Source organism: Cetorhinus maximus, chromosome 28 (assembly GCF_964194155.1).
Source record: "Cetorhinus maximus chromosome 28, sCetMax3.hap1.1, whole genome shotgun sequence".
Taxonomy (NCBI): Eukaryota; Metazoa; Chordata; class Chondrichthyes; order Lamniformes; family Cetorhinidae; genus Cetorhinus; species Cetorhinus maximus.
Genome location: NC_135906.1, coordinates 13,118,805 through 13,145,025, shown reverse-complemented (window position 1 = coordinate 13,145,025; position 26,221 = coordinate 13,118,805). Strand labels below are relative to the sequence as shown.

The window sequence follows — 26,221 nt, the reverse complement described above, 5'->3', positions numbered from 1 at the left end:
AAGGTTTCTTTCGGGATGGCTAGAATTGGATATTATTTTATTGCTTTATTTTATGTGACTGTTTTAGATTGTGTTAGTGCTGCCCTCGTGCTACCTTTGTCAGATGGCACCCAGGGCAGCTCAGTGCCCTCTCCCCATTGGCCCAGAGTCGTCTTAGCACTTTGGACAAAGAGGCTATTCGGAAATCCCAATGGAGCGATCACCAACCAGGTCTCTCCTAAAATGGTGGATGGAGGTGGTGGGGTTGGGTGGGGGTGGGGGAGGAGGTTCGTGTTGGTCGTCTATTTACATTCTAATGTTACCATCACTGGCTCAACACCGCCTTCTTGAGGGCAGTTGGGGGATGGGAAACCAATGCTGACCTATCCAGTGAAGCCCACATTCTGTGAAAGGATTTAAGAAAAACATAAGAGAGGTCAACCACCCAAAACACAGCGGCTTCCAACCCCTCCCCTGCCCATTGTGATATACCATGAGACAGGGTGTGAGGTAAGATTTGATTGTAGGCTGTAGATGGAACACAACAGCAGTCCTACAGATCAGACATGTCGACATAGCCTCCCAGTTACCATTTTGTGTATATAGCCTTGTCTTCCAATAAAAAGAACTCACGATTGTTTTACCAACCCCTCGTGCTAAACAGAAGCAGGGAGCAAGCCATAAGACCATAAGACATAGGAGCGGAAATTAGGCCAATTGGGCCCATCGAGTCTGCTCCGCCATTCAATCATGGCTGATAAGTTTCTCAACCCCATTCTCCCGCCTTCTCCCCGCTCTGAAAATGGTGGGCTGTTAATGATGCAGCACTTTTAAGGCGGCTGTTGCCCTACGTACATCTCCACCTCCCCGACCCCAATAAAAGCAGCCCCTCTGCTCAGCACGGGCGTGCAAAGTGCTCAGACCAGAAACCGTGGCGGCTGCCATCGTCAACACCACGCGAAAAGGAGAACGCCTCAGGCCAAGAGCCTTCTCTCTCTCTCTCGTTTATTTGAAGGAAGACTGGTGATAAGATGAAACCGCAGCACAGGGTGGAAAGAGTTCCAGTGAAACGCAGCAGTAGGGAAAAAAAAAATATATACATATACATTCGTCACCGAAAACCATCGCCAGAACACGCCTGGGCGCACAGTTACCTCAGCTCGTCACGCGCAGCCTCATGGACGAGGCATTACGCAAAACAACAAAAAAAATAAAATAAAATAAAATAAAATCAGCCTTTTCAAAAACGGAACATTTCTCAACATGACACACAAAAAAAACCCAAACATTGGACGACATCAAGTAAAATTGCTAAAACGCGCGGGGAGATGTTTGGGGTGATGAACCAGACCAGAGAGCACGGAATGGGGATGGGTATCATTGGGGGGGTGGGGGGCATTGGGGTGATGGTGGGTGGGGGAGGGGGTTGACATGGTTGTGCACTGTGCTCAGCTGGTAAGGTCAGCTCGGCGGAGGGGACCCCCCGCTCATTATTTAGGGAGAGCGGGAGCGAGCGGCCGCCACAGACCGCGTCCTGCTCCGGTGCCGACTCTGGCATGAGCGGCCGTGCAAAGCCAGGTGGGCACCGCGAAGGGGGCGGGTCGATCGTGCCCCTTGCCCAGTTTCCCCCCTCTGACCTACTCCGACCAGGCAGCCCGCAAGGGGTGGGTGGGGGCAAGGCCACTCTCCACGGCCAAGAAAAGTCGCGGGGGCAGCAACGGACCAGGCGCCCGCGCCAATCAAGGCCACCCCACGGGCAGGATGTAAAAGCAGGCGTCGGACTCGAACCCGCCCTGGGCGGGGAGCTGCGTTAACTCGAATCCCCCTCTCTCTCTAAAACAAAACTCAAAGTTGTGGACACTTACAAACATTTACAAAACAGCAGAATATAAAAATATAAACTGATAAACAGAACAGCAGTTGCTAATCGGTGGGGCTTGTTTCCGTAAATAGGATTACACTTTTTTTTCAAAACATTTTAACTCAACAGCGTATTGTGACAAGGTGGTCAGCTGTTCCACCATTAGACCTTCACACAGTTATTCCTTGTCCTCTTGTGTTGGGTAATGCGCATTGTTTTAATTCTGGTAGTTACCAGGCAAACTGGGCTCAGCATTGTGGCATATTTTTACCCCTCGTGCATCTAAAGTGGGTTTGCATGTGTGAACTGGAGGGAAAATTGGAGGTCGTGGCGTCTCCACGTGCCTACTTCCCCTGCCCGCGTCCTCTGGTGGATGGGTGGTGCTATTGGTAAATCCCCTGCTGTGGAACTTGTATGTCCCTGGTTCATGTTATGCCACTCAAGCCAAGTTGGACCCCACCTTCATGACAAGTGACCAGGATAAGTGCCGGCCGTTCTCGGTTGCACGTGAGCTCTTGACGCTGAGCATCTCAGTGCCATTGGAGTGCTCAGCACATTATCAATAAAGGGGTGTGGGGGGGGAATGGAATCTCTGCCTTTGATGCCACCTTGACCAAACAGAATCTGTTATCATCAGTGGAACATGTGAGCCCCTTTCCCATTGGCTCTCCAACAACCCAGATAGTGACTGGCTGGTACAGGGAAAGGGGAGTGGTCTTTGTAGCTCGCACGTGCCCTCTTGTCACTTTGCTCTGTCTCCGCCCAGTATGAAGAGGAACCCAAAGCCCACCCTTCCCCGATCTGCCACTCCAACTCATCTCAGCTCCTCAAGGAAACAGCACTCTCATCCCCATGCTCAAATTTTAAGAATGTGTCTACAGGAATGGGCTATTTGGCCCCTCAATATTTAGGTCATGGCTGATTTTTAATTCAGATCATGCATGCTCCCACACCTTTCACCAGCCTCATCTCCATCTCTACACAAACAGCAACTCATCCCAAAACTCCCTAGCCTCAAACCCTGTGAGGTTGTTGAGACTTGAAACAGCCAGATCCAGCTGGGAATTCAAAGTGCGCGGGCAGACATGGCTCTTATATGTAAAAAAAAAGTTTCTGCATATGCCCCACTTCTGTTTGCAGTCGCCCTCTTCCAGGTCCAATTCTGTACGGCAGGTCCAAGTGAACAATATGTGCATTTGCAATTTCAAAACACTACAACACTACATCCCCCTCAGCTCATACAAAGACCAGCCCTATCCTCACCAGCTCCCCAGCCACCACCGATCCCCAGTCCTCCAACTTCAAGATCCTCCCTGTTTAATTCCTTTGTGGCCTCACTCCATCACCTGCCCACAATATTCTCTAGCCCTCCTCTCCGGCACGCCAAAAGCATTTAATGGGAAAGTTGCCCTTGTCCAATCAGTAGCTAATGGGAACGAGATAGAGAATACCCCTCACATACGGGACTTTTAGTCGAACAGAGGGGGACTTAAAAAGTACCTGGATCTGCACCTTAAGTGCTGTAAACTGCAGGGCTATGGGCCGGGTGTAAGAAGGTGGGATTAGAAAGGGCACCTGGGTGTCCTCATGCTGGCATGGACAAGATGGGCCGAATGGCCTCCTTCTGTGCTGTCACTTTTCTATGGTTCTAAAGGAACTTTCACATCATCTGCCTGGGATGGATTCAATCCTAGGGTCCTCAAGGTGAAAGGACATCATATAATTCCACTCTGTCATCCAACCTCCATGCTATCATGATCGCAGAGTCACACCAAATCGTAGAATTGTACAAGCTCACGCTACAGACATGCTCATTAAAAGCAGATGTGGTCCAAGTGGATTAAAGCATTCCTGAATATCGGAATGGCGAAATGGTTTCCTTCTCTCGTCTCCTCCAAATCGTACCGCGTTTAAAGCAGAGAGACGGCGGAAAGACCCGGGTAGCAGGGGTGGGGCAAATAGACCACTTTGAGTCGCAAGCAGAGTGATTCAGTGCGATGCCGTCTCTCTCTCTCTCTCTCTCTATCTCAATTGCACATATTCAAGCAGCTCTCGAGGCAGCCCTGCGTAGGTACTGTGTTTCCATTCACATTCCCGTCTCATGTGTGCTTTTCAGCCCCTGCGAAGAAAAGCGGGAAAAGGTTGTTTGCAAATGGCTGAGCATCTTTGTTTAAAATCATGACTGAGTTTCTCCGCTGACTCCCTCTCTCAAAGAAGAAGAAGAAGAAGAGAGCTGCATTCATATATTATTTATCCACCTCAAGGTAAAGCTCGTGAAATACCGTGACCGTTGCAGCCAACGTGTGCACAGCAGGATCCCATAAACAGGAAGGTCCGAATGGTCAGATAATACAATTCTTTTTTTTTTTCCTTTATTCTTTTATGGAATGTGGGTGTCACTGGCAAGGCCAGCGTTTGCTCCCTTGAACTGAGTGGGCTTGCTTGGTCATTTCAGAGGGGCAGTTAAGAGTCAACCCCATTGCTGTGGGTCTGGAGTCACATGTAGGCCAGACCGGGTAAGGACGGCAGATTTCCTTCCCTAAAAGGACATTAATGAACCAGATGGGTTTTTATGACAATTGACGGTAGTTTCATGATCACTGTTACTGAGACCAGCTTTATACACCAGATTTATTAACTGAATTTAAATTCCACTGGTTACCATGAGTGGGATTTGAACCCACATCCCCCAAGTAATAGCCTGGGCCTCTGGATTACTGGCCCAGCGACATTACCACCACGCCACCCGTCTCCCCATATCACATTGATTTGGTCGAGGAACCAACATTGAGCAAGACATAAGGGCTAACTCGCATGCGATTTGAATAGGGCCATGTGATCATTTAATCCACTCGAGAAGACAGAGAGGGCCTTAAGCTTAATGCCTCATTTGGCAGTCGGCAACTCCAACAGTGCAGCACTCCCTCAGTACTGCACGGGCAGTCTCAGCCTGGATTTTCTACTCCAGTCTCTTGAACTCTCAACTTATTGACACAGACAAGGATCCCCACCCACTGAGCTGCCACATTGTACCAGTTAAGACATGGAGGAGTGCTGTCCGGTTGAAGCAATATGCCCATTGAGAAGGGTTCCCTCCTCCCTGACTGGTTTGACCTGATCACACACTTACCTGAGTCGACGAGGTTGAAAACTCTGAGTATTTTGAGGTTTTCTTCATGTTGCAGACACTGACGAGGATCTTGGCATATTCGTCCCTCACCTACAAGAGAATGGAAATATAGAGTTTGGACGGCTTTATCTGCGCCACAGGCACTGATAGACACTGGGGCCAGCCGTTCACAACCTAGGGAGCCCCTGAACTCACTCGTCACTGTCCGCCTGGGTGAGGGAGGGTGACTAACAGGCTCACCTTTTTTTCCTCTCTGTACAAAACCATGAAGGTGAGTGATCATGACCAGGGAATGAGAGTTATCCCAGCTTCTATCCAGAGGCGAAAGGGTTTACACTAATAGTGCAGTGTGCCATTAGGTCACAGGGGCCTGGAAATCTCCAGCTCCAATCTCTGTTCGACATTGAGTCTGTGAGGTTCACACAATTGTACTTAATATTTCTGAGCAGTAACGGTCAAAATCAGCCTGGATACATACCCCTCATCAGTATCTAGTGACCTCTGCTGATACATGGATATGATGGCTATGATGCCCACCTTTGTTGAATTGCCTATCAACACCTTAAACTCAGAAATGAAGAACAGGTATTTTGGCAATGATCTGGGAGGGTGCATGGGTTGAACTGAGGAGAGGGGAGAGGAGGGGAGAGGAGGAAAGAGGAGGAGAGAGGAGGAGAGGAGAGGAGAGGAGAGGAGGGGGGAGGAGGGGGGAGGAGGGGGGAGGAGGGGGGAGGAGGGGAGGGGAGGGGAGAGGAGGGGGGAGGAGGGGGAGGAGGGGAGAGGAGGGGAGAGGAGAAGAGTGAGGAGAGGAGAGAGGAGAGATAAGAGAGGAAGAATATTGTAGGATCAGATAGACACCCAATGGCTAAAGGCCTGACTGCCTGTCAAAGTTCATGTTCCATCTAAAAGATATTGAGGTTCACAGTTCTCTCTGGGCCTGGCTGAGAATCCGGCAGTGTATTAGGCCTGAGATGCAGTGTTACCATGAGGGGAAGAATGCACCCGGTTTTCCTGGCCTGGGTTATCAGCTCAACCTGGACATTCTCTTGATGCAGGCCTCCCCTCCCCCTCTCCTACAGTAGGGCCCTGCTGAGATACAGGGGGTGGAAGCGAGTTCAGTAACCAAGCAGCAACAAGGTCTGAAGGAGGCTTGTGATGGAAAATACTACAGTTACCTCAGGAAACCAATGGCTTTGATCTTCAGAGATCTTCTCACCAGGATGCTCTGGGCACAAGCTAGCTCCACCAGTAGTAGGCACACCCTTCCATTCGGGCACCCCATGGGTGTAGCCAGGGGTACATCAACAGGCTGGCAGCACTCATTACAGACACAACCCAGTAATGACTATTATGGGATGCCCCGTGGTAATATAGATGAGGCAGAGACAGAACAAGTCTCCTATTTCCTCTTCGCAGCGCCCTGGGTGTTCAGTGGATCCAAAAAGGGATAAAGCAGTGATACTTGGAAATGAAGAGTGCCACTTGTCCAAACTGGCCTTGCTTACTTTAAAACGGAACTGGTGCCACTATTGCTGATTTTTAACGGGATTAGAACTGTTTTTCCCTTTTGGGATGCAAAGGGCTTTGCCCTGTTCTCGTTCTGTCGTTCGACTCACTCAGGGTTAATTCACATTGACTGACCCAAGAGGAGTGACACTTCCTCCCAGTGAGTTCAGACTCTTACCTGCTTGTTAAAGAGACAGTGCAGGATGAAGATGAACGCCCCCTGCAGACTATTGACGACGGTGAAGATATAGGCCATTGCAATCGTATTCTCCTGGGAATGTAATATGCCAAAGATCCACATACACCCCAGGAGGCAGAGCTGGGCGATAGCGGTGATGGTGAAAGCCCTAAGACAAGACATGAGATATGGCATGATGAGGTCACAGTGTGTAAAAGCATCATCCAACGATCCACTGTTGCCCCACTCGATTACATTAACAACACATTAAAAATTCTCCTTGTTGAGGGGAAGTTGTTTTATTTTAAAAAATTGTTCATGGTCACTGGATCAAAATTCTGGGACTGCTTATCTTTATGTTAAAAAAAAATGCTCATTCACAGGATGTGGGTGTGGCTGGGAAAGTGAGCATTTATTGCCCCTATCCCTAACTGCCCTTTGAGGTTGGGGTGGCGAGCCACCATCTTGATGACTGTTTAGATTATTTAGCCATTTCAGAGGGCAGTTAAAAGCCAAACACATTGCTGTGGGATCTGGAGTCACAAGTAGGCCAGACCAGGGTAAGGACAGCAGATTTCCTTCCCTAAAGGGATAATGATGAACAAGAGGTCTTTTATTTTAAACAACAATCTGGTATGTATATGTTCACCATCCAGAATGGGAAAGCATCCTTCTCTGGATGACTCATGCTATAATAGAACCACTACCCCTTCCACAAAACCCTTTCGTTCCTTTATGGGACTTGGACATCCACTGACAATGCAGCAGACTTCCTTCCCTAAAGGGCATTAATGAACCAGATGGATTGCTACACCAATCAATGGTCATCATTACTAAAACTAGCTTTCAATCCCAAATTTTACAATTGAATTTGAATTCCACAACTGTCATGGTGAGGTTTGAACCCACAGCCACAGAACTGTAGCTCGGAGCTCCTGGGTTGTCAAGTCCAGTAGCCTTACCACTGCACCACCAGCACTCCCATCGCACTATGTGAACACCACATGGACTGCAGCGGCTCAAGAAGACGGCTCACCACCACCTTCTCAAGGGCAACTAGGGATGGGCAATAAATTCTGGCCTAGCCAGTGTTTCCCACACATCCCATGAATAAAAAAATGTTGAATGCAATCCCTTGAGTTATGGATCTACATGAAGACAAGAGTCCAGACACCCTGATTTAAAGGATTCCTTTGTACCAAATCTCCTCACCTGATTTTCTTCAAGTCATTCATATCAGGGTTAAGGCTTGAAAATTTGTCCACTAGCCGCCACACAGTAATGATAAAGAAACCTGCGTTGACCTGACATGGAAAAGAGAGAACAATATTTTGAAATAGGCAATGGTTTATTTTAATATGTTGTTTGGTCTGTTGACACTTTCGCCGGCCTTGAGTCTCTCAATGGACTACACCCTATTTGTTCTGCTTGAAGGTCTGATCAAACGGTTTAATGAAGACTCTTTTGGACTAAGGGTGCGGTAATGTACTGGTCACAGGTTGGACTAGCAACCTCGAGAAGATGAGTTCAAATCTCACCTTGGCAAATTGTAAAGTTGAATTAAATAAAGTTGACAATTTATAGGCTTTCAATGACCATGAAAACTATCCCGAAGAACATGACGCTTGCCAAGGTCCTTCAGCACCCACTTCTATATATTTTTTAACCCTTCATGGGATGTGGGAATCTCTGGCAAGGCCAGCATTTGTTGCTGTATCCCTCGAGTGCAGTTAAGAGTCAACCACATTGCTGTTGGTCTGGAGTCACATGGAGGCCAGACCAGAGAAGGATGGCAGATTTCCTTCTCGAAAGGGCATTAGTGAACCAGATGGGTTTTTCTGACAATTGATGTCATGGTCATCATTACTAAAATGAGCTTTCAATCTCAGATTTTAAAAAAAGCTCATGGCATCTAAATCCCACAGTTGCTACAGTGGGGTTTGAAACCTCATCTCCAGTGCATTAACCTAGGCCGCTGGCTTACTTATTCAGTGACACTACTGGTACACCGCCCACTCCCCCTGGTGTGGTGAAATCTTAACACTCATTGTTGCTTCTCAGGGTAATTAAGGATAGTTAGTGATCACAGATTATGTTCTGAGATTCAGTTACCTCCTCCGTTAACCCATCTCAGCTTGGGTAGGGGGAGCATTAGAACTGAACATTGTCCATGGGCTAGGAGGAGAAAGCAAACCTTCTTCTAATTATAATACTCAGTAAGGACCTCCAGAGAGTAACAATGGATGCGGAGAGGATCTAGTGTGGCTTTGTATATTATCTTTCCACCTTCTTGCACATGAAAAGTTGTCACTTGGTGAAAGTGCCTGATGGCTGCCAACAAGGTGGAACTGTTATTGTGGTCATTGTGGATGAGGAAGACCATTCAGCCCATCTTAATCTCTCCAATCCTACTGTAATAATTATCTGTCTCTACTTAATCAGAGGAAGCGATAGAGTTTCAGTAAGCCCTTGAGTACAGAAAATAGCACAATGATGCAATAATCTCTGTGTTCACAATAAAGGGATTGAACATAAAAGTAAGGATGTTACGCTTCAGTTATACAGGACATTGGTGAGACCGCACCTCGAATACTGTGTGCAGTTTTGGTGTCCTTATTTAAGGAAGGATGTAAATGCGTTGGAGGCTGTTCAAAGGAGGCTCACCAAAGCCAACTGGAAAAGAGTGGGTTGTCTTATGAGGAAAGGTTGGGCAGCCTGGGCTTGTTTCCACTGGAGTTTAGAAGAATGAGGAGTGATTTGATTGAAGTATACAAGATCCTGAACGGCCTTGACAAGGTGGACATCCAAAGGATATTTCCTGTTGTGGGTGACTCCAGAACTAGGGGGCACTGTTTTTAAATTAGGGGTCACCCTTTTAGGACAGAGACGAGGAGAATTTTTTTCTCTCAGAGGGTTATGCGACTTTGGCACTCTCTGCCTCAGAAGGTGGTGGAGGTGGGGTCATTGAATATTTTTAAGGCGGAGGTAGATAGATTCTTGCTAGGGAAGGGAATCAAAGGTTATCGGGGTTAGATGGGAATGTGGAAATCGAAACACAAGAAGATCAGCCATGATCTTATTGAATGGCGGAGCAGGCTCGAGGGGTCGAATGGTCTACTCCTGTTCCTAGTTCTTATGAACATCCAACTCTTCGGAAACACTATAACTGAGAGGCACGAAATAACTTTTGAAGAGTGCTGGTCAGTCTCGCTGGCACCTGATATCTGGCTGTAGTTGGGAGTGCTATTCTTTTTTGGATGACTCTCCTGGTTCTGTTGTCTTGGGAAGGGAGACTCTTTAATGGTAGAGATTATTGAAAATCTGCTCTGGAAGAACCTTGACAAAAGTAAAGAGTGTCATGGACAACGAGAATCACCCCCTTGTCTCAGTATTACTGCCAGATGCGTTCAGGGAAAAGGCTACAATCCTTCAGATGCAGGACAAACCGATTTCTGAACTCAGTTGTGCTGTTCTCTACAAGAGCTTTTAACAGGAGTTTGACATAGGGGATGAGGATATGCACTCAGGCCGGGACTCACCGACTATCTTAATGCATTGGAATAGTTTTTAATACATATTTAATTAAAGATAAATCTTTGTGGTCGGGTAATTTTCTTTCGTTTAGCGTTATTGTTCATTTATATATATATTCTTTTCTTAACAAGCAAGCAATGTATCCAAAACAAATTTCCTTACGGATAATAATAAAATGAATCGAATTAGACTGATCTCATTGCTCGTTGACAATTTCAATGGGGGCCTGACAACTCACAGAGGACCCGGACTTGAATATTTTAAGAGAAGGGGCCCTTTGTTTCGATGCTCTTAGAACTTAATGTTGGCTGGATGCTAGGAGGGCCAATGAGCCAAACGTTCCTTCTTCAATTATCTTCTGCTTACCTCCCCAATTTCCGGTGCGTAGGGATGGGTGCCAGTGAAAAACCACACCGACAATGTCGGAGCAGGTGGAAATAAAGCTGCTCAGTACGTCGTGATAGTTTTCTCAATTAATCCACAGGACGTTTCTGGCAAGGCTGACACTTAAGATTCATAGAGTAAGAAAGGCTCCGGAGCAGGAATAGGCCACTCGGCCCCTCGAGCCTGCTCCGTCTTTCATTAAGAGCATGGCTGATCTACTTGTAACCTCAGCTTCACATTCCTACCTACCCCCTGATAAGCATTCAGCCCTTGCTTACCAATTGCTATCTCTGCCTTAAAGATATGCAGAGAACGTGCCTCAATGGCCTTTTGAGGAACAGGCTTCCAAAGTCTCGCCACGATCGAGGAAGAACATTTTTTTCCCTCATCTCGGGCTTAAATGGGTGACCTTTATTTTTAAACAGTGACCACGTATGGCGCAGAGGGAGGCCATTTGGCCAATCGAGTCTATGTCAACCATTTGCTGTCCATCTTTAGTTGGCCCTGAGACGTTGGTGAGCTTTCTTATTGAAGCCATGCCCTGTGTGGTGAATGGGTTCGCACAGTGCAGGTACGGGAGGCAGTTCCAGGATTTTGACCTGGCGACTGTGAAGGAGCTGTCGACATATTTCTGAGTTGGGATGGCGCGTGTCCTGGAGAGGAAGCTCGAGGTGCTGACTTGTCCCTCCTGCCCTTGTCCTTCTAGGTGTTAGGGGGGGTCGCAGGGTTGGAATGAGGGCATTGAGAAGAATCATAAATACAGACAGACAGCCTATAGGCTTTCGTGCATTTACTTTACCGAAACTTACCAGAATAATTACAGAGACTGGAGTGAGGAAAGCCCAGAGAAACCCTGACTTCAGAGTCAACCAACAACTGGGAAGGAAAGACAAGAATTAATTGGTTTCCAGAGTCTCAATATATTTTTTTCTTACATTCCCCCACCCAAACCCACCCCTACCACAGCCACACAGTTTTCTCCCCTCAATCCTACAGATGCTGGCCCCACAGTAACTCTACTCAAATGGCTGTTCCTCTCATATCAGCATATTCCACCAAGGGGTGCATAACTGCCCCGCTCAATTCTGCCCTCAGTGAGGCCCACGTTTGGTCTGTGCCCCAGGGATCGAAGTGCAGGGGTGGTTCTGTCCTCCAATCATTACTCAATGATCCCTTCCCCTCCAATTCCCCCACCATAACAACATACGAAATAGGAGCAGGAGTAGGCCATTCAGCCCCTCGAGCCTGCTCCGCCATTCAATAAGATCATGGCTGATCTGTTTTACATTCCCATCTACCTCCGGTAACCTTTGATTCGCTTGCCTAACAAGAATCTATCTACCTCCGCCTTAAAAATATTCAATAACCCCCACCTCCACCACCTTCTGAGGGAGGGAGTTCCAAAGTCGCACAACCCTCTGAGAGAAAAAGATTCTCCTCATCTCTGTCCTAAAGGGGCGACCGCTAATTTTAAAACAGTGCCCCCTAGTTTTGGACTCACCCACAAGAGGAAAAATCCTTTCCATGTCCACCTTGTCAATACCGTTCAGGATCTTATATACTTTCATCAAGTCACCCCCTCACTCTTCTAAGCTCCAGCGGAAACAAACCCAGTCTGTCCAGCTTATCCTCATAAGACAACCCACCCATTCCAGGTATCAATCTAGTAAACCTCCTCTGAACTGCCTCCAATGCATTTACATTCTTCCTTAAATAAGGAGACCAAAACTGCATACAGTATTCGAGGTGCAGTCTCACCAATGCCCTGTAGAACTGAAGTAGAACATCTTTACTTTTATGTTCAATTCCTCTTGTAATAAAGGATAGCATTCCATTAGCCGCCTTGATTACATGCTGTACCTGCATATTAACTTTTTTGTGACTCATGTACTAGAACACCCAGATCCCTCTGCACCTTCGAATTCTGCAGCCGCTCTCCTTTTACCTAATACTCTGCTTTTTTTATTCTTTCTGCCAAAGTGAACAACTTCACATTTTCCCACATTATACTCCATCTGCCAGATTTTTGCCCACTCACTCAAACTATCTATATCTGTCTGCAACTTCCTTATGTCCTCTTCACAACATAATTTCCTACCTATCTTTGTGTCATCTGCAAATTTAGCTGCCATGCCTTCACTCCCCTCATCTAAATCTTTGGTACAAATTGTAAAAGGTTGAGGCCCCAGCACAGACCCCTGTGGGACTCCACTTGTCACATCCTGCCAATCCGAAAAATACCTATTTATACATACTCTCTGTTTTCTGCCAACCAGCCAATCTTCCATCCAGGGTGATATATTAACCCCTACACCATGAACTTTTATTTGTCTACAGGTTCCCCTCTATCCACTGCACGTGTTACTCCTTCAAAGAACTCTACTAAATTGGGTAAACATGATTTCCCTTTCACAAAACCATGCCGACTCTTTCCGATTACCTTGAGTTTTTCTTAGTGCCCAGCTATAACCTCCTTACTGATCGACTCTAACACCCATCCCCACGACAGATGTCAAGCTAACTGGGCTATAGTTTGCTGTTTTCTGCTTCCCTCCCTTGAGTGGAAAGTTTTCTACTTTCCAGTCTGATGCAGCGTTTCCAGAATCTGGCGAATTTTGGAAAATTAACACCAGCGCATCTACTACTGCGTTGGCCACCTCTTTTATGACCCATGGATAGAGCTTGCGTGTGTGGGGATCACTTGAGGAGCTGAACTGGGTTTGGCTGCGATGGTTGAATAGCTGCCAAAGCTGTCAAGGCCATACATGAAGAGGAGGGCACAAGGGAACTTAAATAAGGTAAAGGCAACCTCAAAAATCCAAAGAGAATTAGGGATCCATAGAAATCATGGAACGATTAGAGCACAGAGGGGGTGGTGGCCTAGCTGTATTGTTGCTGGACTTGTAATCCAGAGGCCCAGGGTATTGTTCAAAGGATCTGGGTTTGAGTAGATGGTGGGATTTGAATTTAATAAAAACCTGGAAATTAAAAGTCTGATGACGGCTTTCAACCCATTGTCGATTGAAAAAAAAACCCATCAGGTTCACTAACTTAAGACCCTTTAGGGAAGGAAATCTGCCATCCTTGCCTGGTCTGGCCTACATGTGACTCCAGACCCGCCGCAATGTGGTTGGCACTTAAAACGCCCCCTGAGCAAGGGAAATAAGGGATGGGCAATGAATGCTGACCTAGCCAGCGACGTACACATCCCACGAACGAATAGAGGAAAAAAAAAAGGAGGCCATTTGGCCCATTATGTTTGTGCCATCTCACTGCAAGAGCAAATAAGCTAGCTCGTCTCTTCATTTGATTATCCAATCCCCCATGAAATAAAAGTGGTGAACATTGAAGAACGGTCCCATCTCATACGCAAACTCAACTCGAGTTCCAAACACTGAATTAAAAGCAATGTGAAGTTAAAGAAAAGTCCATGCTTACTATTTGTCTGTTCCATAGCCTTCAGAATATATGGCAGCTGAGATGACGACCACGAGCAGTGGAAACCCGTAGCCAAACAGGCACATGTACTTCAATTGAAGGCTCTTGGCGTTGAAGACCTTCACCACCATGAGGTAAAGTTGGACGCCTTCCAGGAGCATCCAGGCAAAACAGGTCAAGAACAGGTAGTGCAGCAATCCGGCAACGATGGCGCAACCAGTCTGAAAGGCACACAGGAAGCAGCGGCTTTTGTTAACCTCATGAGCAAGTCGTGCGGGTGGGGTGGGGGGGGGGTGGGGGGTTGGGGGTGGGGAGCAAACATAACCCAACATGAAGTGAACCCCGGCCAGCACCGTCAAGAGGTCCCCAGTGTGTATGGGCGTAGAACCAAGAGATGCCTTGCGATTGGGGGGGTCATTGCGTTAATGTTGAAATTGTGCTGCGATAGAATACGTGCTTTCTGTTGGTAATTAAACACAGCTGTCCCCAGTTGGGGAAGAATTGGGGAATCATTGTAAGAGTATATAAACCAGTTCAGTCCGAGTGTCTGGGGGGAACTGGGTGAGCCTGTGACTTTACTTTGCTACTTTGGAAACTAACCTGTTATAAGGTACAGGCTAGCTTCAGATCCGTTCTTCGTCAACATACACTCATTGAAATTAACAATTAGACCATAAGGACCATAAGACATAGGAGCAGAAATTAGGCCATTCAGCCCATCGAGTCTGCTCCGCCATTTAATCATGGCTGATAAGTTTCTCAACCCCATTCTCCCGCCTTCTCCCTGTAACCTTTGATCCCCTTACCAATCAAGAACCTATCCATCTTGGTCTTAAATACATTTACTCTGAGGCTGTGCCCTCAGGTCCTAGTCTCTCTATTATTGTTCCAACTGTTCCTTAGCCAGGGGATGGGGCAATCAGCACAGGGCTCCTGATCACACCGCCCATTGCTGGAAGCTTCATTTCCAGGGGTAGCGGTTGAGGCAGAAACCATGGATTTGATTGGACTGGTGGATGAAAGAAAAGTAGTTAAAGAGATAAGGGACAAAGTCAGAACATAAGAACTAAGATCAGCAGTAGATGCTGCCCCTCCACCCTCTCCATTATCAATAAGGTTATGGCTAATTTTCTACTTCACTGCACCTTCTTGCACCATCCCCATATTATTAGGTTCCCTTAGCATCCAAAAGTATATCAGCCTCTCTCTCTCTCTCTCTTGAATATACTCGAGGCTGAGCATTCGCTGCTCTCTCTTGGGTAGAGAATTCCAAGACCTCTAACTTTGAATGAAGACATTTCTCTTCACCTTAACTCCAAATGGCTGGCCCCTTATTCCAAGACTCTGACCCTGAAATTCTAACACCCTCAGCCAGGGGAAATGTTTTCCTCAGCATCTACCTTGTCAAGTCCCTTAAGAATTCTGTATATTTCTATTAGCTCACCTCTCATTCTCCTAAACTCCAGAGTCTACTCAATCTCTCCTTATAGGACAATCCACTCGTGCTAGGAACCAGTCGAGTGAACCTTTGTTTACTGCCTCAAGGCAACTATGTCCTTCTTAGCAGGTAAGACCACCAAAGCTGCACTCCAGCTGTAGCCTCACCATGCCCTCTATTAGACTTCTTTCCTCTTGTCTTGAGTAAATGTACTTTGGGCTCATGTGGTGCATGAACACTAACATGGACTGGTCGGGCCAAGTGGTCTATTTCCACGTTGCAGCTTCTTGTAAGCAGAGGTGTACGCAGGGCTTCAGATAGGGTCTAAAACCGCATTCACATTCTCTTACCTTGTTTTCAGTCCTAGATATTCCGACGAGGAACAGTAGCTCTGCCAAGAACAGGCTCAGACAGAGGTGGGTGTGGATAGTGGTCCTTACACTCTTAATTGAACGGCACAGGGTGAACGTGAGGATAGAAAGGAAGAGGCACACAAGCGACAAAATGATGCCAACTACGGTGATCATGTGTAGGTTGTAAATGTGCTGCTCCTGAGGAGAAAGGAAAAGAGAGCAATTTTAAAGCCTATTGACAAGCCAAACTGAAGGCCCAAAGCCTCCTTTATAGGACAACACTTAGTTTGCAGAGAGGGAAAGTCAACCAGGAAACAGTGATTAGATGATGCCAAACTTGGCTTTAAATGCCTGTGTTGAACAGAGAATGGAAGGCTGAGGGACATAAGGAGGTGCAAGGTACTGGAACCAGCAGGGGAGGTAGTGGTGTAGTGGCCTTGCCACTGGACTAGCAATCCCAAGGCTCATGCTCCCACCACATCAGCTCAATTCAATTCATAAACCTGAAATATAAACTGGTGACCATGACATCTACTCCAGACTCTCAGCAATGTGGTTGCCTCTTAGCTGGCCCCTGAAATAGCCTAACAAGCCACTCAGTTCAAGGGCAATTCGGGATGGGCAACAAATGCTGACCTTGTCAGTGATGCTACAGTCCATGAAAGAATAAAGGGGGGCAAAAAAACAGAATAAGTTCGGTGAAGAGAGGTTATGTTGAGTCCTGGTTCCAACACAGCAAAGAGTTAGAGCTTGCTTGACAAGGAAGTTCAATGATTAACTCAAAGACATCCTGAAATTTGTCTCCGATTTCTCTCTCACCTATCTCTTACTCAGTCAGGTTCAGTGGGGGTGGTGTCCCCTCTTCAGGACCTTGTACAATTGGCCATAGCTATAATTCATGCTTGGGCCCATACAGAGAGGCTTGGGCAAATTCTGAGGCTACCTGGGACTTGTTCTGATTGCCTTGGTGAGGGTTGGAGAGGAATTATCCAGAGGTTTGTCCTTTCCTTATTGACCCTAGATTTTCCTCTCTAAACTCGCCAAGGCTCCTTTGGCAGCACCTTCCAAGCTCACAACAACCTAGAAGGGCAATGCGGATATCACCACCTGCAAGTGCCCCTGTAAGTCTCACGCCATCTGACTTGGAACTACATTGGCCCTTCCTTCACTGTCGCTGGGTCTAAATCCTGGAACTCCCTCCCTAAGAGCGCCATGGGTGTTATCCGTACCATGTGGGCTGCAGTGGTTCAAAAAGGCAGTTCACCAGCACCTCTCAAGGACAATTAGGGATGGGCAATAAATACTGGCCTTGCCAGTGATGCCCACATCCAATGAAGGGATCAAAAAAAATAGCTGGCGAGCTACATGGGATTTTTGTCTATCGTTGAGTGTAGGGAACACTTGTTGAAGCTTCTGACCTTTTCTTGTCCGTCATTTTTGTAAGCCTGGTCTTAGCCTCACTGCCATCCACACATACCTCCTTTGCAACTATGGGAAATTTCTAGGGGCAGGAACCCTGGCTGAGTGTTAATTGCAGGGTCCTGAGGCCAGTTAGAGCCACCGTCAGCCCAGCTGAGATCTACATACCCAGCACAGTCTGGGGCCTGTCGATGTATACAGTCCGGTCATCCATTAGGACCATTGGGGTCAGCTGCTGAAGTGGGAAGGGATGAGGTTTGTCTGGGCCACAGTGTTAGCAGGCAGAATGGGAAGTAAGAGTGTCAGCTTTGCAGCCCGGTGGAGAGACACAGGGGGACATCTGTAGATGCATATCCCCGATTTTTACCGCCCCACTATTGGCGGCCATGTCTTCAGCTGCCTAGGCCCTAAGCTCTGGAGTTCCCTCCTTAAACCTCTCCGCACCTCTGTCCACCTTCAAGTTGCACCTTCAAATTGAGCTCTTTGACCATGCTTTTAGTCACCGGTCCTTAACATTTCTTTGTATGGTTTGGTGTCAATTTTTTTTTAAGATCAATCCTGTGAAGGAACCTGTGGGATAGTCAACTATGATAAAGGTGCAATAAAAATTGCAAGTTGTTGTTGCTGGCCTGTGATAAGCTGGTGTGTGCTGCTGGGTCTAAGGAATTGGGGGAGCTTGAATATTGAGCATTGTTGGGACGTGGTCAGATTCAAGGCCTATGGCCCCCCCCAACACTGGCTGGAGATGCCAAGCACAACAGCATCCTGGTGTGAAGCCTTGCATTTCTCACTCGAGCTACACTGTGGCATGCCCCGAGTGAGGCTGCCAATCTTGTCGGGCAATACCAGGCCGTTGCCAGTTGGAGCTCTCGGGACGGCCCCGTTTCAGATGGGCCGAGTGGCAGCTGGCAGACTTTCAGTCTCCCCGTTGCGATGAAGGATCACGGGATTGGTCTCCCCAGCTCCCCTGCTCTTCCAGTCAGGACATACCTTTATTTCATACAGGGCCATGAGCACAGCGAAGCTTGACAGGTGTTTACAAGTGCACACGGTGTAGGTTGCGTTGAAATTCTGCAACATGCAGCCACGAGTAGACCAGGCATACGCTGAACTGTCCCAGTAGACACATTTCCTTGTTCCATTATTGTCCTGGAAAAAGAGCAAAAGAATTTCAGGGTGACATCCATTATCTACCCCCTTTCCTGTTGATTTGACATGTTTTGTCATTGACTCTGACACTAATCTTTCAAAAGATTAGAACCTTGTATTTATCTAGCACCTTTCACATCAACGAGGTTCCCCAAAAACGCTGCACAACTGCTGAGTTCCAGCCACGGGCCTTAATTTTAGGCCAGCGGGATTTTACAGGCCCACCAAAGTCAACGGGGTTGGCGCATTTTACCGCCCTGCCCCCACCACTGCGGCAGGGCTGTAGAATGTGGTGTGGTGTGGTCACTGTTGTCGTGCAGCTCCCCATCCCCCCCCAAGACCATAACACCTTGGAGCATCCAGGCCCAGGTTCAACAACGTTAGAACTTCAGAACAAAACTCAACAAACCTTCTTGTTCTTGAAGGTTAGGGTGACTTTTCCAGCGAGATTCTCCTTGTCTGTGTTGGTTACTGCGGCAGTGATGACTTCCGAGATCACCTCCAGTTTGCTTTCGTTATCGGTGCTGCCTAAAAGCTTGGCGCCCATTAGAGAGCCCAGCTGTTTGAATGAGATAAGGGCGGCGGCGGCAACATCTGCACAAAGTAAGTGTTAAAACGTTAAGGCAGGATCCACAATGGGCGATTTGCCAAGTGGGAGTCAAGATGTGGTGTTTGTGACAGCTTTAGTGTTGCAACTGCTCCAGGATTGTCCTGAAATCTCCAAGAATTGAAGATTAATCACCAGGACTTGGCTGCAAGCAGACTGGGGAGGAAACCATAGGAACTAGAACAGCAATTAAGCACCACCAAGACTCACCAAAGCTCTCCTTCCCAGCGACGCTGTTCCAATCAATGTCCATGCTGTTATCAGCAGTGGCTAACTTTGCCCTTCTACCTTTAGGGATTGTATTGTTCCGGATAGCTTGAATAATGACATCTGCAAAGCCAAACAGAACCAGCAAGGTCAGCATCAAAATATCAACAGTGTTAGGGGGCAGGAGAAAAGGCTATTGAAGCCCAGATCGCTGGACCCATTCTCAGGTTTAAGAACCCCACCTACCCACTTTTCAACTTGCCCTGTAAGTCCTTCTCTCCCCAGAAATGAACCTAATTATTGTTAAACGGTTTCCAAGCCAGGTAGTGAAGTATGAAACTAGACACAAATCTATGCTTAATAGTTCACTTATTTACAGAGTTAGCTTTAAATAATATCTGCCTCCTACCTACTCAATCCAGGGGACCAGCAGTCTCTCTTTATAAGTGCTCTAAGTACTTAATTAAAAACAACACCCTTCCCCTCTGCATCTTAACAATTTGATTAACGTACCATTAATGATTAGCTCTGAACCCCATGTATATTGAGGGTTTCAACATCTTTCCCTGGGATCCATTGCCACTGGAGCAAAGAAAGCCAAGAGGTTTTTTAATGGAACTCCTTTAAATTTTGTCCTCCATTTGTGGAAGCAGAAATAAGGGGCATAAATTTAAAATTGTGATGAAAAATGCCTTTGAAGAGCAACTGTTTTCTTTTTATTCTTCCATGGGGTGTGAGCATTGTTGGCTGGGCCAGGGCCAGCATTCATTGCCCATCCCTAGTTGCCCTTGAGAAGGTGGTGGTGAGCTGCCTTCTTGAACTGCTGCAGTCCATGTGGTGTAGGTACAACCACAGTGCCGTTAGGGAATGAGTTCCAGGATTTTAACCCAGCGACAGTGAAGAACCGATGATATAGCTCCAAGTCAGGATCGTGTGTGTCTTGGAGGGGAACTTGCAGGTGGTGGTGTTCCCAAGTATCTGCTACCCTTGTCCTTCAAGGTGGTAGAGGTCGTGCTGTTGAAGGAGCCTTGGTGAGTTGCTGCAGTGCATCTTGTAGATGGTACACACTGCTACCACTGTGCGTCGATGGTGGAGGTTTAAGGTGGTGGATGGGGTGCCAATCAAGGGGGCTGTTTTTTTCCTGGATGGTGTTGAGCTTCTTAAGTGTTGTTGGAGTTGTAGTCATCCAGGCGAATGGAGAGTATTCCATCACACTCCTGACCTGTGCCTTGTCGATGTTGGACAGGCTTTTGGGAGTCAGGAGGTGAGTTACTCGCTGCAAGATTCCCAATCTCTGACCTGTTCTTGGAGCCACAGTATTTATATGGCTAGTCCAGTTCAGTTTCTGGTCAATGGTAACCCCAGGATATTGATAGTGGGGATTCAGCGATGGTAATGCCATTGAATGTAAACTGTTGTTGTAAGCGAATGTTGCATTTAATTTCCACACAGCAAGATCCCACAAACAGCACCAAGACAGGTTCCTGGATAATGCTAGGAAATAGGGAGAGTTTAATTAAGTTATATTTGTATTTATGGATGTTAGGAATGAGTTTTAGCTTTAATATTTAAGTTTGCTTTGTATTTCTGTATATGTGTGGTAAGAAAAGTGGAGTTTTAGTTTCACTTTAAAAGGTGCCTGCATTTCTAATGAGAGGTTTGCGACTGTAAGGAGGTAAGACACAAGAGTAGAACAACTGGTCTGTTTCCCAGCAGACAGAGGCATGGCCCTCCCACAGGCACACGCACACACAGAATGAACTGGAAACAGCAGTTTGATTTGGAAGCTGTTTGACTTCAGCTGGTTTTGAAGACAGCTGCCAAAGATGCAGCCTAAAAGGGAACAGATAGCCAGTCCCAAGCCAAAGAAAAAAATCCCAAAAATCCAGGGGAGTGGAACAGGAGAAAGTCTCAAGCAGACCTTCTAGTCAAAGGAAGGATAGGGATCTGGAAAAGGTTCTGTTAAGTGAAGTTAAGAATGAGGGGCAGAGAAGGACTCCAAGCATCAAGTTTAAAGCTTCAGGCTTAAAGGGATAAAGGCTTGAGAGGCCAGAAGGTCTAAAAAGGCAATGAAGGTCTGTAACAATTTGCTATGGGTATGTGAAGCAGTGGTGTACTGTTGACAGCTGAGTCACTGAGAGAGAATGCATGTGGCGATCCAGCGAAGAGGAACATCAGAATGAGAGTTCGAAATCCTGGAAGCTGATCCTTGCAGAAGGCATCTTAGAGAAAGCGTCAGTTTGGGAGAAGGTTCCAAAGCGAGTTCTTGGAGAGTGGAGATTGGAAACCCTCACGTGAAAGACGGAGTTCAGTGAGACTGCTTGGCTCATGATGTAACAAGCGTCAGAGAGGAGTTGTTGAGAAATCCATAGCATCTGTCTGGGGTGGCATCTGTCATTTGGTTTCAGGGTTTGGTGTGTCTGACCACAGGTCGCTATTGGTTTACATGGACTGTGTACTTACTGTGAACATTAGAGCATAAGATAGCTTTTGTAACTTGCGTTATCCTTAAAAATCTATATATATATCTGTAAAGGCATAGTTGTGGGTGAAGGAGTATTGTAATATTTCTTGTTTAATAAATGTTTCCTCTTTTGTTAGAAGTTCATTAGCTGACTCCCGTGACTCTGTTCAGTAACTACTTTCCACATAACTAAACAACCAAATAAAAGTTAGGAACTATCAAACTGGGTTCCACACTGGGATCAGGCTTGTCCAGGGGTAACCTCAGCTAGGATCATAACAACAACCAATTTTGGCGCCGTTTGCTTGAGGAAAGACAGTTGGTCAGAAAACCAGACCTCTCTACTTGTCTTATATCATATAATGGCATGGCTATGCATTGTACTAAAGGCAGGGAACCAGAATAGACTGAAGCCAAAGGCTAAATGGGAACCTTATAAAACATAGTCAAGAGCAAATGTCTGTTACATTACCAAAATGGTCAGTCGAGAAATCCTTTATCTCCTCATGACTTAAATTGCGAGCAGCTTTGATTGCATATTCTTCCATGACGTTAAGGAAATTGGTAATCAGCCTATGGAACTCTTCTGAATTCCTACTTTGGAACTTTGAAAGACTTGTGAAAGACTGCCCAACAAATGTATTCACATCCTGTGGGCACAGAAGACAGCAATTGATGAAGCTATTGCATTACTTTTGGAGACGTACTTGTACTGATATCACATCACATCAACGCATTGAGATTTGCTCAGCGCCTTTTGTTTTAAGGAATAATGTTTTCTGACAAAGTCATAAGTTTCATAGTTGAAGGAGGGGGTGATAGAGAGCTCTGGAGCGAAGGATTAGTTTTGGATTGCTCCTCTAGTGTCAGACAATGGGCTGAATGGTCCCATGGTGTTATCCATTGGGGAGAATTTTCCAGTTATAGTTAGGTATCCATAGGTTAAAGGGGGGAGACAAGAGTGGGGGAAAGGCAGAATTCATTGCTCAAGATTCCCACACCCAACTTATATCTGTGAAGGTCTTCGGACAGAAACAGTTACATATTGAGTCAGAGACATTTCAAATTAGAACTCCGTGAGCTGTTAATCGTGGATCCTTTATTATTTATTCCTAGCACCCTTTATTATCTCTTCCTGCCGCCCTCTGCTTGTACATGTGTGTATGGAAGCCTCGAGTAGACAAAACACTCAATGCAATTTTCAACACACATCATCCAATACCTCCAACTGGTTAAGAATATGTTGTGAGCATTGGCTGAGGACAAAACTCAACTCCCTGTATAGCTACTGAACTGCTAACCCATAATTCTGAGACTGGTACAGGAAAAATGATCACTAGGGCCAGAACTGGAGAGCACCCATTGCCTAGGAACCTGCTCTCCAACAAGGGTCCATTGCTGGGACCAGGATAGGTAGATGTTGGAAAATCGAAGAAAAGGGCCAGAATTTTTATGCATCCTGTCCGAGTCCAAGCGCCCCGCTGCCATTTCACGCTCTCATGAGCGTTGATTGGCAGCAGGCAGGATTTCTGCCCCTCACTCAGGAGGAAGCCCCATCTTGGAGAACTGCCGGCCAATCAGGTTGGCTGGAAACTCTTCGGTCCCTCCAGGAACAGCGCTGCAGTGGTCGGAAGAAGCACTGCAAGAGGTTATCTGAGCCAAAGCCCAAGGGAACTGGAGAAAAAAGGTAAGTGTCGGAGTCTGGGCGTGCAGGGTAGGGAAGGCCTGGGGCGTAGCGAGTAGTGCGATCAGGGTCTTGGGGGATGTGCCGGGGCAGGCAGAAGGAGGCCACCAGGCCTTAAGAGGAGGGCGCCCTCGGTAAGGAGAGGGCTACCGATGGAGGCGCCCCCCCACCGACCCTCCCAATTCCCGCCCGAGATCGGACTCCCTTTACTTCCGGCCTACCCCTCCGAGCTGACACCCGCCTGCCAGCCCAAAAAATTGGGGCAAGGGCGGGCTTCCCTTCCGAGGTCCCTGCCCACCCCAGCATGAAACCTCGTTCCGAGGTCAGGGTGGGCGGAAAGTCGGAGGGAATCCCGTCTGTGTAATTTCCCGGGTGGTTGGGGGCAGCTTAAAACCCTGGCCAAGCAATTGGACCAAAACCTGTCGCTGCAAATGCATTTAAAAACTGAGCCATTGTGGATCTAAAAGTAAAGTTCTAGTTAATGTATATTCTTTGTAACTTACCTGAAAGGATGAAGACTTAGGAAGTAAGAATTCCAGACCTGTAAAGAGGAAATAAGGCAATTCATTTGAAATCAAACCACCAATTTAACAAGAAATGAAATCAGGAAGGCTGACATTCCCTGTGCAGTGCTGAAGAAGTGATGTCTTTCAGGTGAGACAGTAAACCAAAGCACCCTTGTTACAAATATGAAGTTTGTGAGATTATGATGTTTTGGACTCTCTCTTTAATTTAGGGTAAAATGTAGGAATAGAGGGGGCCCATGTGACCTGTCCTGAATTCTGCCCGACAACAAGCCTGGGTGACTTGGTTGTTAAAGGTTAAAAGGGGGCCTGGTTGTCTCACTGGGCGAAAGGTGCAAGATATTCGCAACCTGTAAACAGTGACCAAGGCAGCTGTGCTCACGTGGATAGTCTCCAAGACACAGGGAGATGTTTGGGCTGTCAGGTTGCATGGATGGTTATACTTTAAATTGTCTATTTAAATTCATGATAGAATGGACTTGGCAGGTCTAAAGATAGCTAATTAGCATTTCTACCTGGATGCAAGGGCCGTGTGATTCACGTCACCATGGAAATGGGCTTTGAGAGGGAAATGGTCCAGAGCAAGCCATTGTGGTATAAGGTTATAGGATTTTTCTTAAGATGCCCCTGAACCTCACAGACAGGTCAGTTTGCAAGTATCTGAGACAGAGAGAGAGAGAGAGACAGAGAGACAGAGAGAGACAGAGAGACAGAGAGACAGAGACAGGCAGAGAGAAGAAAGATACAGGAAGCTAATTCTGCACCTTAAGCCCAGAAAAACTGCTGGCCATGTCAGTCGCCATGTGATATGCAAGTGGGAGCTTGCACTCACATTGAAGAGACCGAGTTTGTGTGGATTTGAACAAGGCTAGAAGATTTGCCTAGCTTGGCTACTGGGCAGATTTCCAATTCATCCCTCACTATGAAAGTCAGTTTGGGATTAGAAGTTATAAACTGGAAAAAGGAAGCAAGCCATCAGCAGCTGAGAATAGCTTTAAAACAGTTCCTGGAGAATGAAGTGTCCATTTAAGAGACAGAGCAAATTGTAACTATGGAGGGGGATTCTTGGTCATTTTAAAAGTTAAATGGGGAAACTTTTCTGTAGTTTAGTGTATAAGCTGCCTACTGAAATAGTGTTTAGTCATTGATTCTTTTCATTTGTTTGTTACAGTAAAAGCCTTATAAAGTGAAATACTGTCATGTGATCCTTCTCAGTCGCTGGAAATTCACATATATTTTGAAAAGTTGTCAGTGTCTATGGGGATTGTAAGACCATCTGCTCTCTCAGATAGATGTAAAACATGACACTATTTGAAGGGGGGCAGGGTAGTTCTTCCTGGCGTCCTGGCCAATATCTATCCCTCGATCGACACCACTAAAGACAGATTACCTGATCGTTATGTCATTGTTCTTTGTGGAAACTTGCTGTGTGCAAATTGACTCCTATATTACCACAGTGACCACATTTCAAAAAGTACTTAAATGGCTATAAAGCGCTTTGAGACATCCTGAAATGCAGTATATAAATCCAAGTCTTCCTTACTTAATGGTGCAGGGTTGTGTTTTTGCGAGTCATTCATGGGATGTGAGCATCACTGGCAAGGCCAGCATTTAATGTCCATTCTTAATGGCCCTTGAGAAGGTGCAGGTGGGACCCATTCTTGAGCCGCTGCAGTGCGTGTGATGTGGGTACACCTACAATTCTGTTAGGGAGGGAGTTCTAGCTTTTTGCCCCAGTGACAATGAAGGAATGGCGATACAGTTCAAAGTTGGTTTCCTGCCCGCTCACCTCAAACCATTTTTCCACCATTAGCCGCTGGAAGTAGGAGTTGGTAACATTGTGGAGAGGGCAACTTAGCATTTGGGACCTCAGTGAAAAAGAATTCACCTCCTTCACCAAATAGATTCAAAGATTGAGAAAGAAACAGGGGACACCACAGGAGGATGACTTACAGTCTAATCAGGTACAGAAGGAGAAATAAAGAGAGGGAAGGAGAGATTGGGTTAAGAAAGTAAAAATAGTCATTTTGTAGTGCAGAAGTTGAGTATTGCTGAAGAAAAAGAGACATGCTGTTGTAACTTTTCATCTTGTACTCATCAGGACAGATGCAAGAAAACCAAATTTCAAATGGAGCAACAATTTATTCATGAGCAAAGGTGATGGTTGGTTGGCAAGCCAACTCTGATTGGTCGAGGTGTTGCCATGGAGAATGTGCCAGGGAACTATTTTCTCCCACAGAAAAAAGTTCAATGCCTAGACGTGCTCCTTTTGCCTGCAAAGGACAGATCCCTACATATGAATATATGTAGCTTCTCAGTGGAGACGGTTCAGAGGAGGATCACCAGATTGATTCCAGAGATGCGGG

The 26,221-nt window shown here is 46.6% G+C and overlaps 1 protein-coding gene across 1 annotated transcript in view; it reads right to left on the bottom strand.

Annotated features, from left to right (window-relative positions):
* Positions 1-972: 972 nt before the first annotated feature.
* LOC144668758 (adhesion G protein-coupled receptor E3-like) overlaps positions 973-26,221 on the bottom strand; it is a 68,054-nt gene continuing 42,805 nt past the window's right edge. The window contains exons 8-19 of the mRNA XM_078531089.1: positions 23,835-23,872; positions 22,120-22,297; positions 19,187-19,306; positions 18,779-18,963; positions 18,211-18,369; positions 15,799-15,999; positions 14,011-14,231; positions 11,382-11,448; positions 7,867-7,958; positions 6,655-6,823; positions 4,971-5,060; positions 973-3,959 (exon numbers count right to left, since the gene is read on the bottom strand). Coding sequence (XP_078387215.1) covers positions 3,927-3,959; positions 4,971-5,060; positions 6,655-6,823; positions 7,867-7,958; positions 11,382-11,448; positions 14,011-14,231; positions 15,799-15,999; positions 18,211-18,369; positions 18,779-18,963; positions 19,187-19,306; positions 22,120-22,297; positions 23,835-23,872 — 1,553 coding nt within the window. The 3' untranslated portion in view covers positions 973-3,926. The remainder of the gene's footprint in view (positions 3,960-4,970; positions 5,061-6,654; positions 6,824-7,866; positions 7,959-11,381; positions 11,449-14,010; positions 14,232-15,798; positions 16,000-18,210; positions 18,370-18,778; positions 18,964-19,186; positions 19,307-22,119; positions 22,298-23,834; positions 23,873-26,221) is intronic.